This window comes from Silurus aristotelis (assembly GCF_946808225.1).
Source record: "Silurus aristotelis genome assembly, chromosome: 5".
NCBI classification, from domain to species: domain Eukaryota; kingdom Metazoa; phylum Chordata; class Actinopteri; order Siluriformes; family Siluridae; genus Silurus; species Silurus aristotelis.
In genome coordinates this window covers 34,110,973-34,137,013 of record NC_139578.1, presented here as the reverse complement: position 1 = coordinate 34,137,013, position 26,041 = coordinate 34,110,973, and the positions used below count along the sequence as shown (strand labels likewise).

Genomic DNA, 26,041 nt, shown 5'->3' with positions numbered 1-26,041 from the left:
ACTAAAAAGACCATTGACAGTAATTTTGTTCCTGCATTTCTGGAGTCCATGAACGAAAATCCATCATTTAGCAAATATGATAATGATGGACGGGACAAACTGGAAGATGTGAAACGTCTTAAAAATGATCTTATTGAATTAGTTTCAGATGTTCTTTCCCAGTTCATGGTGAAGAGTTTTTCTGGGTTCTCCACGTCCTTGTTAACAAAAACATTCACTCACAAACTAAACTCAGTTACTGGAAAAGTAGTTGGTAATATGCTAGGAAGACATGAAACTCAAAGTTTCTTTAAAAATCAGCAGCATCATTATGATCTGAAATCAGCCTCTAAATGTAAGGAAAAGCCTTTGTCTGAGGAGCAACTAAATGAGCTGAAGATCTACGCTAACAATGTAACTGATGAGGAAAAGCCAGCAACAGCTTTAGAAGTTCATGCTCTCACCAAGAGTGACCTACTAAAAGGAAAAGGAATCTGTATAACAGTAGTAGATGAGCAAGGAAAACTTCTCACTGAGGAGACTTACACAGGAACAGACCCAACAGCTGGTACTATCAAACTTGTGCTAACTAAAACATCTCTGACTTCTCCAGGGTGAGGGCAAACTTTATTTGATTTAAAACACTAAAGAAGATTTTACTTTGTGTATACTTTTATCAGTATTGTGTTTTATTGTGTTTTACAGAGAAACTGGAATATTCAGTAAACTGAAAGACAGGATACTGGGTAAAGACACTGCACAGAGTGGCCACATTGATATTTTACACCCTGATGGTTCTCGGGAAACAGTGAACTCCTCAAACCAGAACTGTCTTTTTCATGCTGTCATTCAAGCCACAACTCATGTCCCAAAAGATGATATTGAACAAAAAGCTGTAGAACTTCGTAGGAAAGTCAGTGAGGAGGTACGTATTACTTTAATGTAGACAATCTTTTTAAGTTTGCACCTTTTTGTTTGCTGAATATATTAATACAATTCTATATATGAACTGCATCCAGTGTAATGAAACAACCAGGTGTTTATACATGATCTTATTTGTGTGTGTGTGTGTGTGTGTGTGTGTGTGTGTGTGTGTGTGTGTGTGTGTGTGAACAGTACTCAAAAGCATGAGTCACATTTTAGCATCATGTAGTTTGTGACAGGGTCTGATTCGTTATATTATTTGAATAAAAAGCAATTTTATTGACATTATCAGGGTAAGAACTAAAACTAAAAGTTTAAAAACTTTCATGGGTTCGAGTCACTTGATGGCCAGATACTTCTTCTAAAGCCTGCTGTACATGGTTCTCTTCAGACAGAGATTCTGACTGACATACCACACCCCCATGTCGATTTAAACCTCTTACACTGAACTCAACACACAAGTTACTTGTTTCAATTCAATGCATCAACATAAATAAACCTACTTGTGATTTTGTTGCTTCACTGCTTAGTGGTAAATCTCCAGGAAAAATGCCCACCCAGTGTGCAGCTGAATTGGTACTGATTTTGACTGACCTGATTTTAGGTTTGCTTAACTGATTAGTGCAATAGAGATGTTCTGTAACTGAGCAGGAATATCCAATTGGGTTCAATCAGTGTAATGCAAGTGGTTATAATGTTTTTGTTTAGTGGTCCCAGAGGATCAGAGGATATGAATATGACCACACATCTACTCTTCAAGGAGAATATCTTTGAATGTTTGCTGGCTAATTGTTGTGCTTTTTATTATTACAGATTCTATCAAAACCACAAAAGTACACCAAGGCTGTGAGGATTCAGAACATGTTCAATCAGACAAACAGCTCCAGTAAATTTAGAATTGAAGCAGGAGCTAATAAACAGCAAATAGAACAATTTGAGGAATATATCAGGGGCAAGACCGACGAACAGGTGGTTATTGATTACAAATTGGGAGAAGCTGGAACCTACAAAGGGTAAAATATTTTTGGAGCATTACTAAACTAAGAGTTGTTTAATTCTGCATTAAGTAGCATTTGTGAGGTGACCTGGCAAAACACACTGTTGATGCAAATGAATTCATTTGCAGAAGCTGGTGGAACTGATGATATCACAATTTTGCTTGAATTTTGGGAATTTAACCAATAATATTCTATTATAAACTACAACCCAAGTTTCAAAACACTGTGTAAAATGTAAATAAAAACAGAATGCAACTATTTGCAAATCACATAAATCCAAATTCTATTCACAATATAAAAGAAAAGAAAAACATATCAGAAGTTTAAACAGAGAATTTATACCATTTAAAGGAAAAATAATGTCATTTTGAATTTGATGGCTGCAACACGTCTTAAGAACGTTGGGACAGGGCCATGTATCCCGCTGTGTAGCATCATGTTATCTGTCCGTATACATCTGGAAACCGAGAAGACCAGTTTATGAAGTTTTGGAAGAGGAATGTTGTCTAACATGTGTCTGATACAGGATTCTATCTGCTCAACAGTTTTGAGAGGTTTTTTTGTTGTATTTTTCATTTTATGGACATTTTTTCAAATGGTGAAAAGTCTAGACTGCAGACAAACCAGTTAAGCCCCCGGACTCTACTCTCTACAAAGTAGTAGTACAAATGTTGTAATAGATGCAGTTTGCAGTAAACATTGTGTTACTCAAATATACAAGGCCTTCCCTGAAAAAGAAATTTTCTGGATAGAAGCATTTTTTGCTTTAAATCCTGTATATAGCGTTCAGCATTGATGGAGCCTTTCCACATGTACAAGCTGCCCATATTACAGTCACTAATGTTCTCCCATACCATCAGAGATACAACTTTTGAGATATGATAACGAGTCAGGTGTTCCAAAAAGAAATCAATCATAGAACAGATTTCCACTTTGGCTCAGTACATTGTAATTGAGCTTTGGCCCATAGATAATGGAGGCATTTATGGCCATCCAATATTGATTTTTGCCCTTGTCTCTTGTTGTAACGCAGAGGCAGAGTCAGTAGGATTGGAATCCATGTGTGATTGAATATATAACACAAATTCTCAATAAGAATGTTAAGCAAAAGCAGGGTCAAGAAACAGTTAACCTCTTAGCCTCCGCTCCAGCGCCGCTCCAGCGCCGCTCCAGCGCCGCTCCAGCGCCGCTCCAGCGCCGCTCCAGCGCGTCCGATATCCCAGTGTTCTCATGTGTTAATGTTTAGCAATAGATTAAATAAATAGGGAGAAGTGTAACCATGACTAACTACACATCATTCTAAAGCTCTCTGCCTCAAACAGCGATTTCAGATCACTGTTTTTCAATGGAATGGATGTTGTAAATGCCCTGCCTGTCATTACTATAGATGATTGGCATTCAAGTAGGCAGAGGCATACACTTTATGGGGTGGAGGATTCAGTCCATGAGACATTAAAATGCTGTTTTTATTCACAAGACACTGGAGTCAAGCTCAACCTTTTCCAATAAAAGTATGCTACACCCAGCCAATCAAGGAGTTCATTGATGCAAGGCATTGGATACATGTCAAATTTAGATTCAGCATTGACTTTTCAATAATCCACACAGACCAAACTGACCCATCACTCTTGGGCACTAATACCACCATGCTGCTCCAATCAACGTAGGACTCCCCAATTACCTTCATGTCAAGAACATCCCCGAGTTCATCCTGAGCCCTTTTTTTCTGTTTGGGTAATCAGTATAGGTGTGCACCACTTCACCCGGAGGAGTCTCAATTTGGTGTTCTATGAGGTTCATCAACAGGTAGAGGTGAAAACATGTGCGAACTTCTCCTGCAAACTTGCAACCTGTGCTCTTTGAAATGGCAACAGGTGGTCTCCACAGTGGACCAGGGTGAATTGGTCGAAGGCACGCTGGAGGGACTCAGGAGGGAATCCCAGAAGAAAGGGGTTGGCGGAGCATGGAGCACACATCCCATAGCGCTTAACTTTATAGAAGGACCCACATATATACACATATTCCCCTCAATTCATGCTGAAAACGTCATTCCCAGAATAATTAAATGGGTGAATCAGGGACAAATCACCACATCGATTCTATGGTGTTCTCCCCTAAATCAAACTGTGATGAAAACAGTGGATATTCATGGTTAATCCCCCATGCACACATCTTACCTTCACCAAGTGTACAGTCTTTAAAGTCTGCTGCCCACAATCTTTTGGGGGGGATTTTGTGGTTGTACTATAGTAATCTAAAATGCCACATGTATATATGTATAGATACATAATTTACTATAAATTACTAACGATACTGGATATATGTTTTCTTTTTATTAATAGCCTTTTAAACATGGAAAAGCCCACCCCAGGAGTGGTGGAGGCAGACCACATTCCACCGAAGACTAGTGTATATAAACTCTATGAGGAGCTGAGAAACAATGCAGATCTGAGAAACACATTTCAAGAAAAAAATAAGACACTCTATAATTTAGTGATGAACATAAAAAATGACAAGATGGGAAAAGAGCTGATTTGCATGAATGCACTGCACTGGGATCATCGACGTGCCCTGACCACCGGGAGCAGTTATGAATCCAATAAATGCAGGTAAACTTTTGGAACTATTCTGAAATCTTGTCTAGTCAGTTTTATTTTATTAACATTTAAGTGCCATGTTTTACATTTATATCCCCCAGGGATTTGCTGACACAGACCTTGGCAAGTGGGGACATGGAGAAAGTGTTGAAGCTGTCATTTATAGTGGCATATCCAGGAAGCTCCGACAGGCTTCGGAGAGAAAAGGGTATGTGTTGTATGTTTTTTTTTTTTCTACTTTATGTTTCCCCATCTAAAGCCAAGATTATTGAGAATTAAGATTATTGAGGTTAACAACAGTTTGGTAAAATAAAAAAACTATATACAAATCTTTTATTTATGACTGATTGTGCAAAATTCTGATGTTTAAAAAATGAACAGTATCATGTGGTTACTGTGAGTTAGGATGGTTTAAAGGTTTAAAATAAGTTTATAAAGGAAATTAATATGTATATATAATATAATATATAGTGGGGAAAATAAAAATGCTGATGTGTCAAATACTTATCAGTAAGGGGATTTCTAAGTGGGCTATTTCCACCAGATGTAGACATCAAGCCAAATATTGAATTCATACAAAGAAATCAAACCATTTAATTATACAAGTTAAGTCATGACTGACTTAAGGATTGTGGCTCATGAGTGAGGAAGTTTAGGGTACAATGAAGAACTGTGGTCTGTTAATGAGAAATTCCAAGGTTCTATTACAGAGTAAGAGGAAAGTAAGTAAGTCTAAGACCAGGTTTAAGTATATATAAGAGAACAAATATGGAATTATGTAGTAATCAAAAACATGTTAAATAACCCAGAATATATATATATATATATATATATATATATATATATATATATATATATATATATATATATATATATATATATATATATATATATATTATTATATATTATTATTATTCAAGCTAGCAACCATTGGCATCTTTGCAGAATCTTCACATTCTCTCAGACTTCCTTACAAATAGGTTTTTAATTCACAGGTTTGCCCTGTCAAGAGTTATAAAAATGAACTATAATTTATTAATAATCATAAAAATAATAATATATAAGCTAATAAAACTAGGATGTAGTTAAGGCAGTTGGCAAATTGCCAACAAACTATCAATAGCATTCTCTAAAGCTGTAATGCAAACAATGAAGAGAAGTGAGGACTAGATAGTTGAAAAGATGGAAAAATAAAAGGGAACATTTATGAAGTAATAAACAGAGAGATTTAAATGTAAATATTTAAATATAGATTGGCTAAATACATGTAGTAAAAGTAGAATTACTGAACCAGGGTATGTACAAACACAAATATCCTACAATAAAAGAAAGTGAACAGTGTATTTAAAATGTGAAGCAAGTACATTTAAGTATGTGTCAGTTATGTGACTAGAAGAACCCAAATGCAGGACACAGGCAGATGTAAACTTTATACCCACTGTATAAATCTTATGAACACCTCGGACAAGCAGGTAAAGAGTCCAAGGACAGTATAAACAAAAAAAAAACAACTTACAAATATCAAAGCTTGGACGGTGTTATGACCCAGTCTAGGGTTGGGCCGCACAGACTAACTAGTTCAGGATTCAAGAGAATGGATATATTTGAGAAAATAACACAAACCAGACACACACAAAGGTTTTCTACACAAAGTGTTATATTGGAAAGGCAAAGGGAATTAATTCCATGTATACACACAACTGTACAATGGCTTGTCTTCAGGGTGGGCCAAGGCCAAAATAATAAACAAAATACGTCTGACTTTGGAAGCTTCCTTACCTAAGAGAAAAGAAGCAAAATACAATAAAGCTTCCTGAACTCTCTACTACCAACACACAGAAGAACAATCCCCACCCCAAAGCAAATGGCAGCCTCACCCCAGTGACTGAACTAAGACAATTTGTAAAGTGTATCTACATACAAAAAAGGTAACCAAGTCCAAAAGAGTAAACAAAGCTCAGGGTCAAAATACAGAAAAAGTAAAGACCAGAACAAACATTCCTTTTTGATTGTGCTATATTTAAGCTGGTGTTTTAAAAACATTTTTGAAAAATTTCAAACAGGGTGTTCTATCCACTGATCATCATCATGTAAAAGAACCTCTCCTGTACGTGTGCTACTGGCACCATCTTAAATGATCTGCTCAGGTCTGGAGCAGACAGAATTGGGGAGCTAGTCAGGAATAGTTTTACTGCCTCAAAGGCTGATTGTCACTTTTGGGACCTCTTAAATAGCACATTCTTACATAACAAGTTTGCCAGAGGCAAAACCACATCAGGAAAATATTCATAAAAAACTAACGGTAGTAGCCAGCCATTCCTGAAAACATACGGAGTTCATGCCTCATATTAGGAGCTGGAAACATGCATTTCACCTGAACCTTGGCACTTAATGGCTTCACCACTCTTTGTCCTACCTGTTTGCTTAAATAGGACGAAACTCCTTTGCCAAACTCACATTTGTCAATGTTTAAAACAAAGGATGCATTTGAGTGCCAGGATTTAGACAATGTTCAACACCATCCACAATGATCCATTTAGCCACTAATTGGTCACATGACACAGACAGGTCTATCTCTGGACCAAAATCAGCACTTATCTCATGCGACACCTCATGGTTTTCACTAGCCTCTTTAAAAGGCTCCTCTTAAGAAAGAAAAGATGTCGACGAATGAACTTCATCACCCAATTTTTTTTGTTGGGTATCCACACACAAACAGGACACACAGAAGAAGGCTTGTCACCAGGCTGAGAAGTAACACACACAGGTTCTGAAACTACTTCAGGTAAGGAGAAGACACTAGTTCCATCCACAACTTGCCCAAGAATGACTGAAACACCTGCAACCGGTAGCTCAGAGCACACAGCTACCTTCACTAGCCCTGAGAAATTCTCCATTTCCAAATATACAAAGTGTAATGGTACATGAATTACCCCATACCAATGCCTTGAATTAATACATCGCTACCTGTGTAAGAGGCTTCAGAGAAGGGTAGCGTACTTTCCAACACGAATTTCTGTGCCGAGCCACTATCAACACACTTACAGGCTGTTTAACCTGGTCAACACCTAAGCGTACATAACCTGAAGACATAAACGATTTAAAGACAGGTTCTCAACTTTATGAGTTAACGAAAACTCAGTAGAAAATACTGCATAGCAGCTTTGGCCAGGGTGTCAATCTTCTGCTCATTGAAATGTACCACCAGCTGCTCAGGCAGACATGACTTAAATTTTTCCAGCAATATAAGTTCTTTAAGCTGTTCAAAATCTCTCACGCCATTGGTGGAGCACCATTTATCAAACAGCGTGGCTTTCTAACAGGCAAACTTAACACTGGTTTGGTGAGCGGACTTCACAGAGTTCATACATTTTTACTGGTATGCTTCCAGCATGCACCTTTTCAGACAGTTTACACTGTAAAATCAACATCCATAAACTTTTTTGGCCAGTTTGGCGTGATCCTTAAATACTGCGAAGCAAGCATCTACTTCATCTTCCCGGTATATTGCCATTACCCAATGTGTCAGCTAACATCAAAGGCAAGGGGACTTCCCATTGAGAACTCCTCGAGAGGTTGGGTAGGCTGTGTGGTGCCTCCTGAAAGTGCTTCCCACTCAGGTAGGACCTATTGAGCCACGAGTGCCTTGTATAGTGCCACTTTGAATACTTTTTTTTGCTAGCTATCCAGCAAACTGACACATTGAAAAGGTCAGCAATAAGTAGCAGATCATCCTTCCTGCACCTATCAAATTCTTCCATTGAAGGACACAGTGTAAATGTGACGATATCAAATCCATAATACCTGGACGAGCCCCCAGATCTGTTATGACCCAGTCTAGGGTTAGGCCAGACAGAGTAACTAACTTTAAGAGAATGAATACTTTAGGAAAATAACACAAACCAGTCCCTCCTTGCCCCCAGTTCATTACGGGAGGAGATACACATGAGTTGTGCATTATCTGTCTGGGAGTGGAGCATGCTCAGTCGGCTCTAGAGAGAGACGAGCCGTTTGGCTATTCGCACGCTCTGCTCACGGACAGATAACTCACTCTTCGAGGAGAGTGCTCGTCCTTGCATCTCAGGTCCCGCTCTTTCGACGAGGTGAAGCAGCGCCAAAAGGTTGTGGGGCTCACAGGCCAACCTAGCACAAGGTATGGAAAAGGATGAGTCCTCTCCAGCCTCCTCTGTGGGGCCAAGCTCCCATACCCCGGGGAGAGGCCCGCCAAGGCGGGCCTTTTTTTCCGGTGAGCGTGACGAGGGAGAATTTTCGGATGTTAGCAAGCCCACGGACTACTCACAGCCAGCGCTGTGAAAGGAGCTCCTGGAGGTAATGATTTTTCCCCAACCTGCACACTGAGGTGTCTAGGTCTTCGGATACCCCACATATGGCTTGTTCTTTCTCCCAACAAAATGTCTGTACACAGACATAACTGGGTTTAAGGAATGTTGCTATGGGGAGATGCCAAGGATTGAGGATATGCTAGCTATCTCTCCCCAGGTGTTGCGTCGCTGAAGGCTCATAGACCGTATTGCCTAATAGACTGTTGAAAGCCACTTCGGCCTTAGCACGCAAGGCTTACGCGGCAGCAGGCCAGGCCACGGGCTGCCTCCGAACCATGGGTGTGTTGCAGGCATACCAAACTGACCTGCTGCAAGATGAGGGTTTGGACCGCCAAGAACTGCGAAGCCCAAAAATAAAGCGTTTCAATTCAATACATTTTTATTTGTATAGCGCTCTCAACAATAAAGATTGTCTCAAAGGAGCTTAACACAGATAATGTGGTGATTAAAACGTAAATATGTTCTTTGTAAGTATGTTTGTCCCTGATGAGCAACTGTGGCAAGGAAAAACTCCCCGAGATGGCATAAGGAAAAAACCTTGAGAGGAACCAGACTCAAGAGGGAACCCATCCTCATCTGGGTTGCACCAAATGTCCATTTGAAGCAGATATACAATGCTGCGCGGTACAGTGATGAAGATCAGAAGCAAACTGCACTCCTGAGTCAGTGCAGCAGACCGCCGACACCAACTACAGTCCAATCCATCCTCAAAGCACCCGTTCTACTCCGGAATTACATGGAACCACCCAAAGTGTTGATGAGAGACCGTCCCAAGCTGCACAGAAGTGTGAAGATCCACGGAGGGGAGAGGGGCAGGAACAGTGGTCACTGGAGCCTCAGGAGCATGTTTAACTCGACCAAGAGAGAGAGAGAGAGAGAGAGAGAGAGAGAGAGAGAGAGAGAGAGAGAGAGAGAGAGAGAAGAGGGTGACGGAAAGAGAAGGATATGGATTATTAAGTGTCCCTATTGGTGTATGAAAGTTAATGTCACTGTGCAGTTTGGACTCCGGCAAGACTCGCTATGGCAGCATAACTAAAAGGGAGAACCAGAAGGTAACACAGACATGAGGGATCTCTGGGATAAGAGACGACCCACCACACCACCGTCAACAAACCCGAGTGAACGTGTGAATGTGAGGGGATGACAGCATACAAATATACCAGTTCACCAAAAACTCTATATCCATGTTCCATCCAGATCTGAGCCTTTACCTAAGAAAAATCTACTTATAAAAGGGTTGACTAAATAAATAAGTTTTCAACCTCGGCTTGAACACTGAGACTGTGTCTGAGTCCCAAACACTGGTTGGAAGGCTGTTCCATAACTGTGGGGCTTTATAAGAGAAAGATCTGCCCCCTGCTGTAGTCTTCATTATTTGAGGAACCAACAGATAGCCAGCACCTTTTTATCTAAGTAGGCGTGTAGGATCATCCTGGTACAGAAGTTCACCCAGATACTGTGGTGCGAGACCGTTAAGTGCTTTATTTGTCAGTAGTAGTATTTTATAATCAATGCGAGATTTGATTGGGAGCCAGTGTAGATGATTAAAACAGGGGCTATTTGCACACCCAGACAGTAAAGCGTTACAGTAGTCTAATCTAGAAGTAACAAAAGCATAACCTAGTTTTTCTGCATCCTGTAACGACATCATATTTCTAATTTTAGCAATATTTCTAAGGTGAAAGAAGGCGATCCTGGTAATATTATTCACGTGAGACTTAAAGGAAAGACTCGGGTCAATAATTACACCAAGGTCTTTGACAGCCGTACACGCTGAAACAGAAACACCATCCAGAGATGCTACGTAATCGGAAAGTTTACTTCTAGCTGCATGTGGTCCTAGTAAAAGTACTTCTGTCTTATCTGAGTTTAGCAGAAGAAAGTTATTAAGCATCCACTGTCTAATGTCCTTTACACACTCCTCAACATTGTTAAGCTGATCTCGCTCATCTGGTTTTGCTGAAATATACAGCTGTGTGTGTCATCAGCATAGCAATGGAAGCGAATCCCATGTTTATGAATGATTTCACCAAGAGGCAGCATATATAAAGAGAAAAGCAGTGGGCCTAAGACAGATCCTTGAGGAACACCAAACTTTACCTCATAGAGTGTGTAGGACTCACCATTTACATCAACAAAATGATAGCGATCAGTCAAATAAGACCTGAGCCAAGAGAGAGCTGTTCCCTTTATTCCAACAACGTTCTCAAGTCTAGCAAGCAGTGATCAATGGTGTCAAAAGCTGCACTAAGGTCGAGCAAAACAAGTAAGGAGACAAAACCCTGATCAGAGGCCAATAACAGGTCATTTACCACCTTAACTAGCGCCGTCTCTGTGCTATGATGAGGCTGAAATCCTGACTGATACATTTCAAAAATGTTATTCATAAGTAGGTGTGAGCAGAACTGCTGTGCTACAACCTTTTCCAAAATTTTGGATTTAAAGGGGAGATTTGATATTAGACTGTAGTTGGACAGCTGACATGGGTCAAGGTCAGGTTTCTTAATTAGGGGGTGGATAACTGCCAGTTTGAAGGATTTAGGTACATAACCAGTGCTAATGGAAGAGTTCATTATTAAAATTTTTAAACAGGTTCAATTCCCTCTGGAATGATCTGTTTAAAGATACTTGTAGGCAAGGGATCGAGAAAGCAGGTTGATGATTTTGATGAGGAAATTAATGAAATTAAGTCATTCTCATGAATAGGAGTAAAACTTTGTAATTGATTGTCTGCTATAATTACACTGCTGTCTACAGGGTTACTTGTAAAATAATTAGGATTTATATTAACCATCTGGATTTCTTGCCTGATGTTTTCAATTTTATTATTAAAAAAGTTCATGAAATCATTATTACCTATTGATGGTGTGCATGTGAGTGCAGTGCTTTTATTCCCTGTTCATTTTGCTACCATGCTGAATAAAAATCTAGGATTATGCTTGTTATTTTCTATGAGGGTGGAGAAATATGCTGATCTAGCAGCACTAAGAGATTTTCTTTAAGAGGCTCTCCTTCCATGCTATTAGAAATACTGTTAATTTTGTTTGACGCCATTTACGTTCTAATTTTCGAGTGGTCTGTTTTAAGGTGTGTGTATGATCATTATACCACTGTGCTAATTTTTTCTCCCTGATTATTTTGGTCTTAAAGGGAGCTCCATCATCTAGGGTATAACGTAATGTTGATTCTAGGTGTTCAGTGGCCCAGTCGAGCTCTGCGGGGTCTGACGGAGATCTATCTAATATCGTAATTTCGGGAAGATTTTTAATAAAACGCGCTGATGTAGCTGACGTGAAAGTACGCTTAACACGGTAACGTGGTGAGGTAGTAATGCAATGACTGAGGCAGATTTTAAACAAGATGAGATAATGGTCTGAAATAGCTTCAGACTGTGGAATTATGACTAAGTTTTTTATTTTTTATCCAAATGTTAACAACAAATCGAGAGTGTGTCCACCACTATGAGTGGGTCCTATACCATTCTGATTAATTCCAACTGACTCTAGAATGGACACAACTGCTGCTCTTAAGGAGTCTTCCTGATTATCAAAATGAATGTTAAAATCACCAACAATTAATGCTTTGTCTAGAGAAGTAGCTAAATTTGTAATGAAATCTGCAAATTATATCAGAAAATCAGAGTAGGGCCCCTGGGGGTCTAAAAATAATAATTAGTGGAATTTACTGACTTGACCTGCTTTCGGACACTGAATATTTTATGTTGGTGTAAAGAACTTCAAATGTTTTACATTTTTGTTTAGTCTTTTGTGTGACGTTTAGATTATTATTATAAATAGCTGCTACTCCGCCTTCTCTGCCATTTAGACGGGGTTGGTGTATGTAACTATACCCAGGAGGACTCGCCTCATTTAATGCTACATATGCATTCGAATTTAATCCATGTTTCTGTCAAACATTATATTAAACTCCTGGTCGGTAATAATTTCGTTTATAGTAAGCGCTTTTGGCGTGAGAGATCTAATATTCAACAATCCAATTTTTAGATTAGAGGTGCTGCTGTGCGATCAGTCATATTTAATTTAATGTTAATCAGGTTACTTAAACAGAATTCCTATATTTTGGTTTTGCTCAGGGGACAGACACAGTCTCAATATGGTGGATCCTGAGTGACGACTCTGTGCAGCTAGCAGACGGTCGGGTTAGCCTGTCTGTCTGCTCCCTGGCCTTGGCTCTAGACAGTCACTTGTTAACTAGTGCTGTTCTAAAACTATTACCTATACTATAAGAAATGAGAAATGAGAGCAGCACCTTCCCGGGTGGGATGGATACCGTCCCGCCCTAACAGGCCAGCCTTGCCCTCAAAAATGCTCCAATTATTAATGAAGCCCACATTGTTTTTGGGGCACCACTCGGACATCCAGCAGTTCAGCGACCATAACCTGCTGTAGGCTACATCGCCACGTCGCATTGGGATGGGGCCAGAGCATATTACAGCATCGGACATTGCCTTCGCTAATTTACACACCTCTATAATATTATTCTCAGTAACCTCTGACTGTCGAAGGCGTATATCATTAGCTCTTGTGTGAAAAACCTGTGCTTTCCTAAGAATCTAAGCTGACCTGCTATGCCCTGGCTCCCGGTATACACATAACATGTGCTGCTGGTGCCCCTAAAGGTCTAGCTAATTTCAAGTGCCTCAGAATGGAGTCTCCTAAAACCAGAGCTCTTTCAGGTTTCTCAGCGGGTGCTTCACTGAGGAGAGCAAACCTGTTGGACACGCGAAGCGGAGAGGAATGGTGCTCCCGTGGGCGAGCCTTAGCGTTAGCTTTGGCTTTGCGAGTATGCCGCCGAGTCAAAAAAACGCTCTTCTGAAAGCAAAAATAGTCGAGACGGAGCCAACGGAAAGTGAAGGATGCAGGAGATCAACACGATATTTTGATATTTTAAAGCGATGAAAGCGAGAAAAAACAAACTGTAAAAAATGTAAAACGCCGTTGCCACCCGGACTTGGACAGGAGGGCCCAAGTGCCCTAGGTGGCGCTCTACGCCCAGTTTGAAGGAGCCATCTAACCTGGGGGTGGTCATCACCTCTAACAAATAAGCAGTGGTAAAGCACCTCCTCTTGGAGGTTCCAACGGCTGCAGGGCATTGCTTCAGCTGCTCTGGGAGGGTCAGAGGCCAATCTTGAGAGATTGGTTCTCCTGAGGGTTTTCCTGGTAGCCTGGGAAGAGCTGCCGGACATATTTCCATGGGTCCTGCGTACAATACAGGCAGCCTACATGCAGGCAGGCTCTGGTCCTGGAACAGGAAGTGCACACCCTCCTAAGGAAAGGGGCCATTGAGGTGGTTCCCCCCTTGGTCAGAGAGTCAGGCTACTACAGCCAGTACTTTGTGGTTCTGAAGAAGGACAGCGGATTCAGGCCAATCTTAGATCTATGCTCCTTGCTTACCCTTAAGCAGGTGGTGTCACAGATCAAGTCCGAGGACTGGTTTGTCACATTAGATCTAAGGGACGCTTATTTCCACAAAGCCGTCCTTCCTGCTTACAGGAGGTTCCTGAGGTTTGCTTTTGGGGGCGAAGCTTACCAATATCGGGTCCTTCCCTTTGGCCTAGCACTCTCACCCCACACTTACACAAAGTGCAAGAATGCGGCTCTAGCCCCGCTTCGGCTTCAGAGCATCCGCATTCTGAACTATATCGATGATTGGTTGATTCTAGCTCGATCAGAGTTTCAGACAGTCTGGCATCGAGATGCCGTTCCCACATGCATGAAGGAACTGGGGCTAAGACTGAACACAAGAAAGAGTGTGCTTTTTCCGGTGCAGAGAATCACCTTCTTAGGCGTAGTGTGGCACTCGGCTGTGCTGCTGGCAGAATTGTCTCCCACCCGGATCGCAGCCAATTTCACAGCAGTTGGGAGAGTGGGAGAAGGCTAACATTCACGGTGAGGCAGTTTGAGAAGCTGCTGGGTCTCATGGTGGCAGCGTCCAATGTGCTTCCACTTGGCCTCCAAGAGCTGGTCTCATACATCAACCGCGAAGGGGGGTCTTCGATCTCGCCCCTGTACAGGCTGATGCACCGGATCCTCCTCCTGTGGTCCCAAGGGAAACTCCTCGGACTGAGAGCCATTCACATCCCGGGCTGGTTAAATTGAAGATTACGAACTTTTGAGGCAAGGGCAGAGGCCTAGAAAATAGAGGCTCCACCCTGAGGTGGTGGAGCAGATATGGCAGAGATATTACAGAACCCAGGTAGATCTGTTTGCGACTCGGGAGACCTCGCACTGTCCCCTCTAGTTCGGGATTTTCCAGGCATCTACTTCTTTAAAGGTTCATAATATTCATGAGGTGGAACACAACTGGAGCTGGAGTATAAAATCTTTCCATAGGACGGATCCATGGTTTCTCTACACGAACTGTCTCTGCCTTCACAGAACTTCGTGGGCCGCGCTCCAGTGGCGCACCACTGGATTTTACTGATTCGCTACAAGTATTGGTGGATTATCTCCTGAGTATTCTCAATAAACTTTGTTTGCATTTACTTCGGCTTCCGCCTCCTTATCCGCATTACAGGTTATCTCGATCCGCATGACCAATCGCTGGCTTTTGCCATGTCACCATCTCACTACCATATTTTCACGTATAGAAGACGCGTCTTACAGAGAGTTTTACATACCCCTCACCCAGTGTGCATCTTATATACGCGAGAATATGGTAGTGAGACGGCACTATGGAAGTGGCGGAAAAATCAAGCCTTACAGATGCTATTGTCAGCACCGTGCTTCTTCTCCTGTTCGCACCTCACCCACACAGAGCTCCTCGCCATCGTACTGATTGCACACACCTGTCCCTCGTTTCACGCACACATATAAACACCTCCCTCACTCCACTCCGTTGTCCGTTATTGTTGCCGCTGAACTTTATGTACACGCTATTGCTCGCTACATTTTTTTCTCTCTGAAGTGCTCCCTGGACTCATTCACGGACTCACCCGTGTCATTTAGGGACTTCAGGGAACGCGTTCCCTAAGCGAGGGTATTTGTGTGTTTTCTCTGTATATATCATTAAAGCTCTGTTTGCTGGTCCTTCGGCTTCCGCCTCCATCACTGCCACCTAACAGCTATGTTGTAAGAGGAGGCACAGGAGTGAAGGACACTTTTCAGAGCTGTGTCAGAGTAAAATGACTCGAGAATTTAATTTTGACACTGGTTAGCTTTTTGTAAAAACGAACTACACCCCGCACATTATTAGTGATTTTGTGAGTTATCTTTGTGTTTGCAATGTTGGAGAATATAATAAAGGTTTGTTTTAAGAATCGACAGTGGTTTGTATTGTATACTGGTAAATCTCTGCTGTTAGTTGGTGCACATATGCCTTTTGTTGTTATTTAACATGTATGTACATTTTTATAGCATGCCTTCATCAAACAAATCGTGGCAACGCTGATGTGTAAAAAAAACCTTTGAAAACATGTGCATGCACATTCTCATTTATTAACGCACATCATGTACATAAAGAAATTTCAAGCACGTTAATATATTGCCGCCATATTGGTTCTGTTTATCTCCATCATCTCGACGCTTTTTGGCGTCCCCTAGGCCGACGACATAACCGGGTTCCACTGTACTATTATTAACCCAGCGATTAAGGTTGCACAAGTCAGGTCACTCTTAGTGCTGGTCCCAATCCCGGATAAATTTGGAGCGTTGTATTATGAAGGACATCCAGCGTAAAATGTGCCAAATCAAACATGCCGATCACGAATCAGAATTTCATACCGGATCGGTCAAGGCCCGGGTTACCAACAACCACCACAGGTATTATATTGAAAGTTAGATATGTTGTGTGTTCAGGAGACAAAGTGGAAAGGGAGTACGACCCAGCCATATAACCTGAAGAAGATTGGAGACTGTAAGGTGTTGGCAGGGGACAGTGTAGCTAGACAGCATTGGATGGTGGTCTGTAGGACGGCTTTGGAGGCAAAAAAGAAGAGGAGGAGAGTGAGGACTGAAAGAAAAATAAGATGGTGGAAACTAAAGGAGGTAAACTGTAGTGTGTGGTTCAATTTAATTCAATTCAATTCATTTTTATTTGTATAGCGCTTTTAACAATGAACATTGTCTCAAAGCAGCTTTACACAGATAATGTTGTGATTAAACGTTAATATGTTCTTTATCAGTAAGTTTGTCCCTGATGAACAAGCCGGTGGAGACTGTGGCAAGGAAAAACTCCCAGAGATGGCATAAGTAAGAAACCCTGAGAGGAACCAGACTCAAGAGGGAACCCATCCTCATCTGGGTTGCACCGAATGTCCATTTGTAGCAGATATGCAATGTTGCGGGGTACAGTGATGATGATCAGAAGCGAAAAGTAGTCCTGAGTCAGTGTAGGAGACTGTTGACATTAACTAGTCCAATCCATCCTCAAAGCTCCCATTCATATTTCGGAATTTCATGGAACCACCCAAGGCATTGATGAGAAACCGTCCCAAGCTGCAAAGAGTGGCCTCCAGTCAAAGAGAACACTATCCAGAGGCAGACAAGGATGAAGTAGGAAGATCCACAGAGGGGTTCAGGGAAGAGGACAGACAGGAGCTCGTTGGTGGTGAAGAGGTGCTGGATAATTGGGCAACTATTGCAGAAGTGATAAGGGAGACAGCTAGAAAGGTACTTGGTGTGACATCTGGAAAGAGAAAGGAAGACAAAGAGAAATGGTGGTGAAATGAGGAAATGAAGTGCAGGAGAGCATAATGAGAAAGAGGTTGTGTCAAAGAATAAAGCCAATCAAATATGCATATGCAACATGTATATGTATATGTCTATCAAAATATTCTTTTGATGTGCATGCATACAGGAATGTGCCATGTGTGATATCTATGCATGAAATAGTATAGTTTATGTGTGTGTCTGTACCTAGACATTTGGACACTACCATTGGATGTATAAGGGGGCCCCAAATTAGGCACAGATGTTGGGTGAACAATGTATGGATGGAGAAGTTGGATGTGGATGTATAGAAATGCATTTGTCGTTCAGGGTATATAAAGCAAGGTATGGAAGCCAAGCTGAGAGAAAAGGTGACCATCTGTGAGCAACAGTAGGAACGACAGAATGGTTCAAGCTGGAGGTTGGACTGCATCAAGGATCGTCTCTGCGCCCTTTCCTGTTTGCAGTGATGATGGACAGGTTGATGGACGAGGTCAGACAGGAGTCTCCCTGGACTATGATGTTTGTGGATGATATTGTGATTTGTGGTGAGAGTAGGGAGCAGGTGGAGAAGAGCCTGGAGAGGTGGAGGTATGCGCTGAAGAGAAGGGGAATGAAAGTCAGTAGGAGTATGACAGAGTACATGTGTGTGAATGAGAGGGAGGGCAGTGGAGTGATGCGGTTGCAGGAAGAAGAGGTGGAGAAGGTGGAGGAGTTCAGGTACCTGGGGTCAACAGTGCAAAGTAATGGAGAGTGTGTTAGAGAAGTGAAGAAAAGTGTGCAGGCAGGGTGGAGTGGGTGGAGAAGAGTGATAGCAGGAGTGATTTGTAGTAGAAAAGTATCTGTGAGAGTGAAAGGGAAAGTTTATAGGACTGTGGTGAGACCTGAGATGATGTATGGTAAAAGACAGGAGGCGGAGCTGGAGGTAGCAGAGCTGAAGATTTTGAGATGTTCATTGGGAGTGACGATGATGGACAGGATTAGAAATGAGTTTATTAGAGGGACAGCGCATGTAGGACGTTTTGGAGACAAGGTGAGGGAGGTGAGATTGAGATGGTTTGGACATGTGCAGAGGAGGGACATGGGGTATATCAGTAGGAGAATGCTGAGAATAGAGCCACCAGGAAGGAGGAAAAGAGGAAGACCAAGAAGGAGGTTTATGGATGTGGTGAGGGAAGACATGCAGGTAGTATATTTGAAAGAGGCAGATGTAGAGGACAGGAGGATATTGAGACGGCTGATCCGCTGTGGCGCCCCCTAATGGAAGCAGCTGAAAGGAGAAGAAGATTATTGTTGTTATTATTATTATTATTATTATTATTATTATTATTATTATTATTGTTGTTAGGTGCCAATCCCAGCTGAGCCTGTATTTAAACAGACAGAATGTGATTGATAAAGACAATGAAAACGCCCATGGTTTTATTAAACATATAAAAAAAATTTGTGTAAAATGTAAACATTACTCTAAAGTAATGTTAAAATACTGTATGAAGTGCCCTAAGTGCACACATTTAATTGTTTTGTTTGAAATAATGATTTACTATATTATCAACCAGACTTCATGGTTTTGTTTTAATACTTTGTGTATGGTTCTGTACTTCTGCCTAAAATAATCATTTTTTAATTTTGTAGCGTGTGTAAATATTTTATAACACTTTGATTTTACTCAAAAAGCTACTTTTAGCTACTTATATATGGAAGCCTGGTGGTAACTGGTGGTAGGACCCAGACTGGATTATTCTCCCAGACTGCAGTTTCCCCAGCAGTCTAATGGGTAAAAACATATTGCATATGAGACGCTTACTTGGTTCCAGATGAGGAAAATGTATTGTAATCGATCAGACAATCACCAGCCATAAACCAAATAGAAACTTAAAGCATAAAATAAGTTTAAGGATTCAGTGTTGTTCCTTTTTGTCACGTACATATTACATGTGCAATGTAGCATTGTGAAATGTTTAAGTATTGCTTAGTCCTTCTGCACCATTCCATTTAATAATCTGTAAAATACATGCAAATAATCAAACATCGAAATATTACAGGTTCTGTAGCTGTGCAGTGTAAAGTACAGAACATCCACATTATTTATACCCAATACTGACCTAACCAAAATTATTCTCTTCATGCGTCTTTATTTCAGATAACCAAAGGATTCCTGCACTTACAACAAATTTCATGGACAAATACTACAATTCAGGATTTAAAAACGTTATAAATAAATATGCTGAGAAGAGGCTAATAAACAATTCTGAGAGAGAGAATGTCATGACGTGGGTGAACAACAGCTCCTATTCGAATACTAATACAGAGGAGTATCAGCAAATTTAAAATGTCATAAGAAATAACATATGGAGAATGTAATTTATTACAACACTTGCATTGTTTATTTATGCGAATGAGGCTCCATCTAATTAAATATGCATACGTTCACATACCTAGTAAAACCAAAAATCAGATTAGAATCACAATAAAATCACAGTGGAGAGAATCTTTTGTGTATAATTAAATATTGTTTATATTGTTGTGTAATTGATAAAAAATTCTGTGCATATTTAATTATCCAAAATAAGATATTTAGAATTAGACTTTTTTCTTTGTCTGTGATTTAATATGCATTTGTTACTGCAATTCATTAATTCATTTATTACTTTTTTGGAAAGTCTATCAGAGAGGAGTTTTTACTTTTTCATTACATTTGTCAGATGCTCATATAATTAAAACATTTACATTTACACAGCTGAGCAGTTAAGGGTTAATGTTTAAGGTGTGTGTGTGTGTGTATATATGTATATATATATATATATATATATATATATATATATATATATATATATATATATATATATATATATATATATTGGGTTATTAAGTATATAACAGTTTAGTGCATTTTAGTGCAGTTTTTTTTTTTTTTACATCTCTGCACAAATTTAGAATAAAATGTGGGCTGATGAATGTATAAATATTTAGTGTATACCAGCATGAAATATATTTGGGGTGTGTGTGTGTGTGTGTGTGTGTGTGTGTGTGTGTGTGTGTGTGTGCGCGCGCATCTGTACACCTCTATATTAAATAACTATCATTGTAGTTGGACATTTTTCTGCATCAGTTATACTACTGCTACACATTTCATTTCGCTAAATTTCAAAGTTAATATGAAAATTTGTTTACATTTTCTTTTCTTTTTTTGTACATTTTATTCTTTAATTTAATTTTACTGTGAGCAACTGCAAGCCAACAATTTCTCTATGGGATCAATAAAGTATTCAGATTCTGATTTCATTATAACAGAAAAATATGATTTGATGTGCTCATGTCGTCGATCCCATTATATTTATTATTATCATTATTATTATTATTACTATATATTATATAAAATAATAATTAAAAAAATGTTACTCAATTTATTTACAGGGAATCATTCTGATTAGGGAACACACAGCTAAGTGATCATTACTGCCCTCTGCTGGCGTGATTTCAGAAATGCATCAGTAAATAATCACATTTGAAGTTAATTATTTATCTTTTCTTCCCGAGTTGCTGTGTACTATTTTATATAACTGTTTATTAGAAATAGTTATCTTTTCTTCTGTGTCACTGTGTTACGGAAATAGGAAGAAATGGAAGGAAGAAAAAATCCTGAGTTTTAAATAAATGAATAAACAGCAGTTCAGCCTAAACTTATTTTAGTGATAGAACTTTTCACTAGTGTGTGAATTGATGGTGTGATGGGATGGTCAAATATCCACTGGCCCAATTCTTCTGTCAGAAAGAACTGCAGTTAGTCCAGGGTGAAGTTTAAATCCAAAGGTTTACTATATTATGTGTGACAGTTTTTGAGGATGAAGATATGTGATGAAGAAATGTGCAGTAAGGAAATGTGTGGTTCCTGTTAGAAGAACATGAATATAATGACTATACATATATTTATGTACAGTGCAGTCTTTCGAGTAGTGTTAAAGTGTAAGTAGTGTCGCAGCAGGGTGATCGGTTTAAGTAAAATGAAAATGGGGGAAAAAAGAGGGCTTGTCGCTTGGCGTTCTTGATGTATTCAGGGTTGCGATTACGTAGGCCACGTTGTCACTGCTTCCACTTTCTTTCAGTCCTTTCTGATCCCCTGGCAACTGATGTTGTATACAAAAAAGGTGATGGAGTCCCTGTGAAATTCACACTTTTCTGCTGCGATAAATAAACAGTAAACAGGAGTAAATAAATACCACGGGGCATGTTGATCAAGCCGAATGGCATCACCTTGTACTCATAATGCTTCTTAGTGTTGTGGCAGGCAGTTTTCCATTCATTCATTTCCTTGATTCTGATTAGATTGTAGGCACTGCAGAAGTCGAGCTTGGAGCAGTATTGTGCCTCTTTGAGAAGTTCAAAGGGGTGTAGTGAGTACAATACTGTAAACGAGTTCAAGCCGTGATAATCGTTACATGAAAATAAGCCCCTGTGTGTTTTTACACAGAGAAAAACCCAGCAGTAGCATGTCAACATCTTCAGCTCTGCTACCTCCAGCTCCACCTCCTGTCTTTTACTCAATGCCACTGTCTCTAATCCATACAACATCTCAGGTCTCACCACAGTCCTATAAACTTTCCCTTTCACTCTCACAGATACTCTTCTATCACAAATCACTCCTGCTATCACTCTTCTCCACCCACTCCACCCTGCCTGCACTCTTTTCTACACTTCTCTAACACACTCTCCATTACTTTGCACTGTTGACCCCAGGTACCTGAACTCCTCCACCTTCTCCACCTCTTCTCCCTACAACCGCACCCCTCCACTGCCCTCCCTCTCTTCACACACACATGTACTCTGTCTTACTCCTACTGACTCTTATCCCCCTTCTCTCCAGCGCATATCTCCACCTCTCCAGGATCTTCTCAACCTGCTCTCTACTCTCACCACAAATCACAATATCATCCACAAACATCATAGTCCAGGGAGACTCCTGTCTGACCTCGTCCTTCAACCTGTCCATCACCACTGCAAACAGGAAAGGGCTCAGGGCTGATCCTTGATACAGTTCCACCTCCATCTTTATCTGTCGTACCTACTGCACACTTCACTGCTGTCACACTGTCCTCATACATGTCCTGCACCACCCTCACATACTTCTCTGACACACCTGACTTCCTTATACAATACCACAACTCCTCTCTCCACCCTGTCGTACGCTTTCTCTAAATCCACAAATACACAATGCAGCTCCTTCTGACCTTCTCTATACTTCTCCATCAACATCCTCAAAGCAAATAAGGCATCTGTGGTGCTCTTCCTCGGCATGAAACCATACTGCTGCTCACAGATGGTCACCTCTACTCTCAGCCTGGCTTCAACTACTCTTTCCCAGAGCTTCATGGTGTGACTGATCAACTTAATTCCCCTGTAGTTACTGCAGGTCTGCACATCTCCCTTATGCTTAAAGATCGGTACCAGCACACTCCTTCTCCATTCCTCAGGAATCTTCTTACTTTCCAAAATCTTGTTACAGAACCTGGGTAAAAACTCCACCGTCATTACTCCTGAACTACCAAATAATATTATAATATTTATGAGGCTACACTATGTTGTGTCTTGAACCATAATCCTGTAGTTCAGTTTACTCAACATTCCTCTTCTTCTGTAAAACACAATGTCCATAAGATCACCCAAAAAGACAAGCCTGGATACTGCTTTAATTTGTATAAAAATTGAGCTGTGGAAGTCAGAGGTGTTTTCTTTAGCATGCTGTTGGATCAGTTCCTGGGCATTCAGTTCAACAAGAATTTCTCCTGCAACACTAAATTCTGCAGTCGCACTTGTGTTCAGCATTAACCAACCAAATCTTTAAACACCAATCTGTGAGCTTTAGACGATCACTCTGTAGACAGTGAAATTGGTTCAACTTTAAGCATTGAAAAGGAGAGTAGCCTCATCACCAGCAGGCACTTGTGAAGGAGAGGTTCCCACAACATTGGTTGCTGAACCCGCTGTTGAACCGATATGTGAACGTATATGAACATATTTGTAGTTCTATTAGTTGCTTGAGACATATTTAATAAAGTATATGTACAAATACATATACAAATTTACTATCTAATGTTTAAGATAAGATATGCCTTTATTCGTCTCACAAAAAGAAATGAGCAAATATGTAAAAAATGAATAAATAGAAGCGTAATGCAGTATATAGTATATACACACACAACACAACGTAGAAATACAAAAGAAGAAAAAAGAGCCAATGAGTAAGTAGTTACACTATCAAACATATTGCACACAGGTAATATTGCACGGTTTGAAATGATTGTTAGTGCACATGTGTTTTTATATATATGTAGGATGCATATACTAATATATTGTGCAACACCATTCATGATACATTAACGTACAACATAATATATAAGATTCCGAATGTTGACTTATGGAATTAGTTACAATGTGAAACGAGAGTCATAGAGGTGTTAATGGTGAATTTCTCATGGGACGATTCAACACTGAGAAACTCACAGAGGGTCTTCAGTCTTGTGCTTATCTCAGGCATCTCTGCTGATGGATGTAGATCTGAAACATGCTTCAGTGTAAATGCAGGAGAATCAAATTATTTAAACTCTTCGTTGTGTTTGTCATTAAACAGCAAAATAGCAGAGCTTCAGAAAAAAAGGATTGAATGCATTTTGTGCTTGATTGCCAATGGATTTTCTAGTATTAAATACGTTTTAAATAACTTTGAATAAACTGTTCATTTTGTTGTTAATTCTGTTCTGTAATTAAAAATAAATAAAACATTACCCTTATTCTGTGATTATTTGCTGGTTTTATAATATGCCATTTATATATTTAATATATTTAAAACATAAAGTGCGTTCAAAAAGTCTCTCCGCGGTGGCGTGTAGAGTAAAGCAGGTAGTGGAGCTCGTTTATAAACATGAGGATTTAATACACCGATTTAGTTTGTGGAAAATTTCAAGGAGCTTTTCATTCTGGAGAGAAGAAAACCACATCACGATACTGTGTGAGATTTAATAACTAAATACACGAGTGAGAATAATAATGTTTCATTTCATATATATATATATATATATTTATACAATTCTTTTATAAATGACTAGCTGAAAGTACCCGTGCTTCGCTACGGAAGGCAGAACTCTAAGCAATATGGCAATAAGCAGTAAGCACTGAGCAGGACTGGATGATCAGAGATCAGAACGTAACGTCAACAAATAACGTACTCCCCCTTTGTAGTACGGATACAGGGCAAACTACTTTGAAAATAATTTTTATCGTGCATCTAACATCTAATAAGAAACAATGTAGTAAGTTTCATGAGGATCCGTAATGTTATTTCGAAGAGTTTACAATGCGTGAGAAATCGGGTTTTTCGCGAGTTAGCCGCGATCCAGGGCGAATTTTTCAAAACCCTTTCTTAGTGAGCACCTAAGACCCAGGAGGAAGGTATGTTCCAAATTTCATTGCAATCCGTTCAGTGGTTTTTGAGATTTCGTGATGAGTGAGTGAGTCAGTCAGTGGTATTTCAGCTTTATATATATATAGATCACTGACTCATTCCATGACGATGCTTAAGAACTAAAGCAATGCGTCATGATATCAGTTCATTCTTTTTGAATAACACTGCATGGTTTTTTTTTACATTTTCTCAAATATAAATATGAGAAAAATGTGTAATGTAGTGTATATGTGGCATATATGTACAAGTATCTGACATAGATTTTAATATCTGTGTAATGCAAACATAAACATGTTTATTGGCATATATTGTCTTATCGGATTTCTGTATGGGATACAACGAGCTCTCCAGTAGCTTTTAAACAACACCAGCCTTGTAAACTCATCACCCCACCCTAATACAATAAAAGCCTTTTAATCACATATGTACAATGAGCTCACCTGTCCTGCCTTCCTGCCTTGTCCTGCCTTGTCCTGCCTTCCTGCCTTGTCCTGCCTTCCTGCCTTGTCCTGCCTTCCTGCCTTGTCCTGCCCTGTCCTGCCCTGTCAGTGCAATCCGACAGCAGGTTTCAGTTCCAGTGTTGACATTCAGCTTCACACATGAACACACACAAGGTAAGTTTCATAAACTGCATTTATTTGATAAATATGTAGCTTTTTTTTTTTTTTTACCTCTACCTTACATTACACACATGTTGAAAACGGTGTTACTTTCATTTCTCAGAAACTCTTAAATCACAGAGGTTTTGATTTAGAAGTAAGAGAAGATTCGATGTCTGTCAACAGTTAATACATGAATCCAACTTACATAAATGACAATAAATCATTATTGTGTTGATATCTGGAAAATTAGCATGTTAGCAATTCAGAATTAGCTTCAGTGTCGTGTGTGTGTGTGTGTGTGTGTGTGTGTGTGTAAGAGTTTTTTTTAGCTATGAAGAACTAGCTGGCTTGACAAAGAAACGAAAGCTAATTTCTGAGCTCAACATCCTGGTTATTAACACACACCCTCTGTAAGGTCATACCTTCAAGGGTTGCCAGATATTTCCATAGAAAAGTAAAAATGATATGAT

At 40.0% G+C, this 26,041-nt stretch overlaps 1 protein-coding gene and 1 long non-coding RNA gene across 4 annotated transcripts in view; one reads left to right on the top strand and one right to left on the bottom strand.

Annotated features, from left to right (window-relative positions):
* Positions 1–26,041, top strand: part of LOC310725865 (uncharacterized protein) — a 51,476-nt gene that overhangs the window by 13,308 nt on the left and 12,127 nt on the right. The window contains exon 1 of one of the 3 annotated variants that reach the window (XM_083540957.1): positions 25,416–25,583. The exons of 1 other annotated variant lie outside the window; for it this stretch is intronic. Coding sequence is in view for 1 of the 2 variants with exons in the window: in XM_083540958.1 (XP_083397084.1) it covers positions 25,569–25,583 (15 nt within the window). In the remaining variant the exon portion in view is untranslated. Of the gene's footprint in view, positions 1–25,415; positions 25,584–26,041 lie in introns of those variants that run through there. One more of the 3 variants, XM_083540958.1, reaches the window with a different exon arrangement.
* Positions 12,006–13,352, bottom strand: LOC310725950. Its single transcript, XR_014533587.1, has 3 exons — positions 13,077–13,352; positions 12,199–12,653; positions 12,006–12,118 (listed from the first exon to the last, which is right to left on the bottom strand). It is a non-coding gene; the product is annotated as an uncharacterized lncRNA (long non-coding RNA).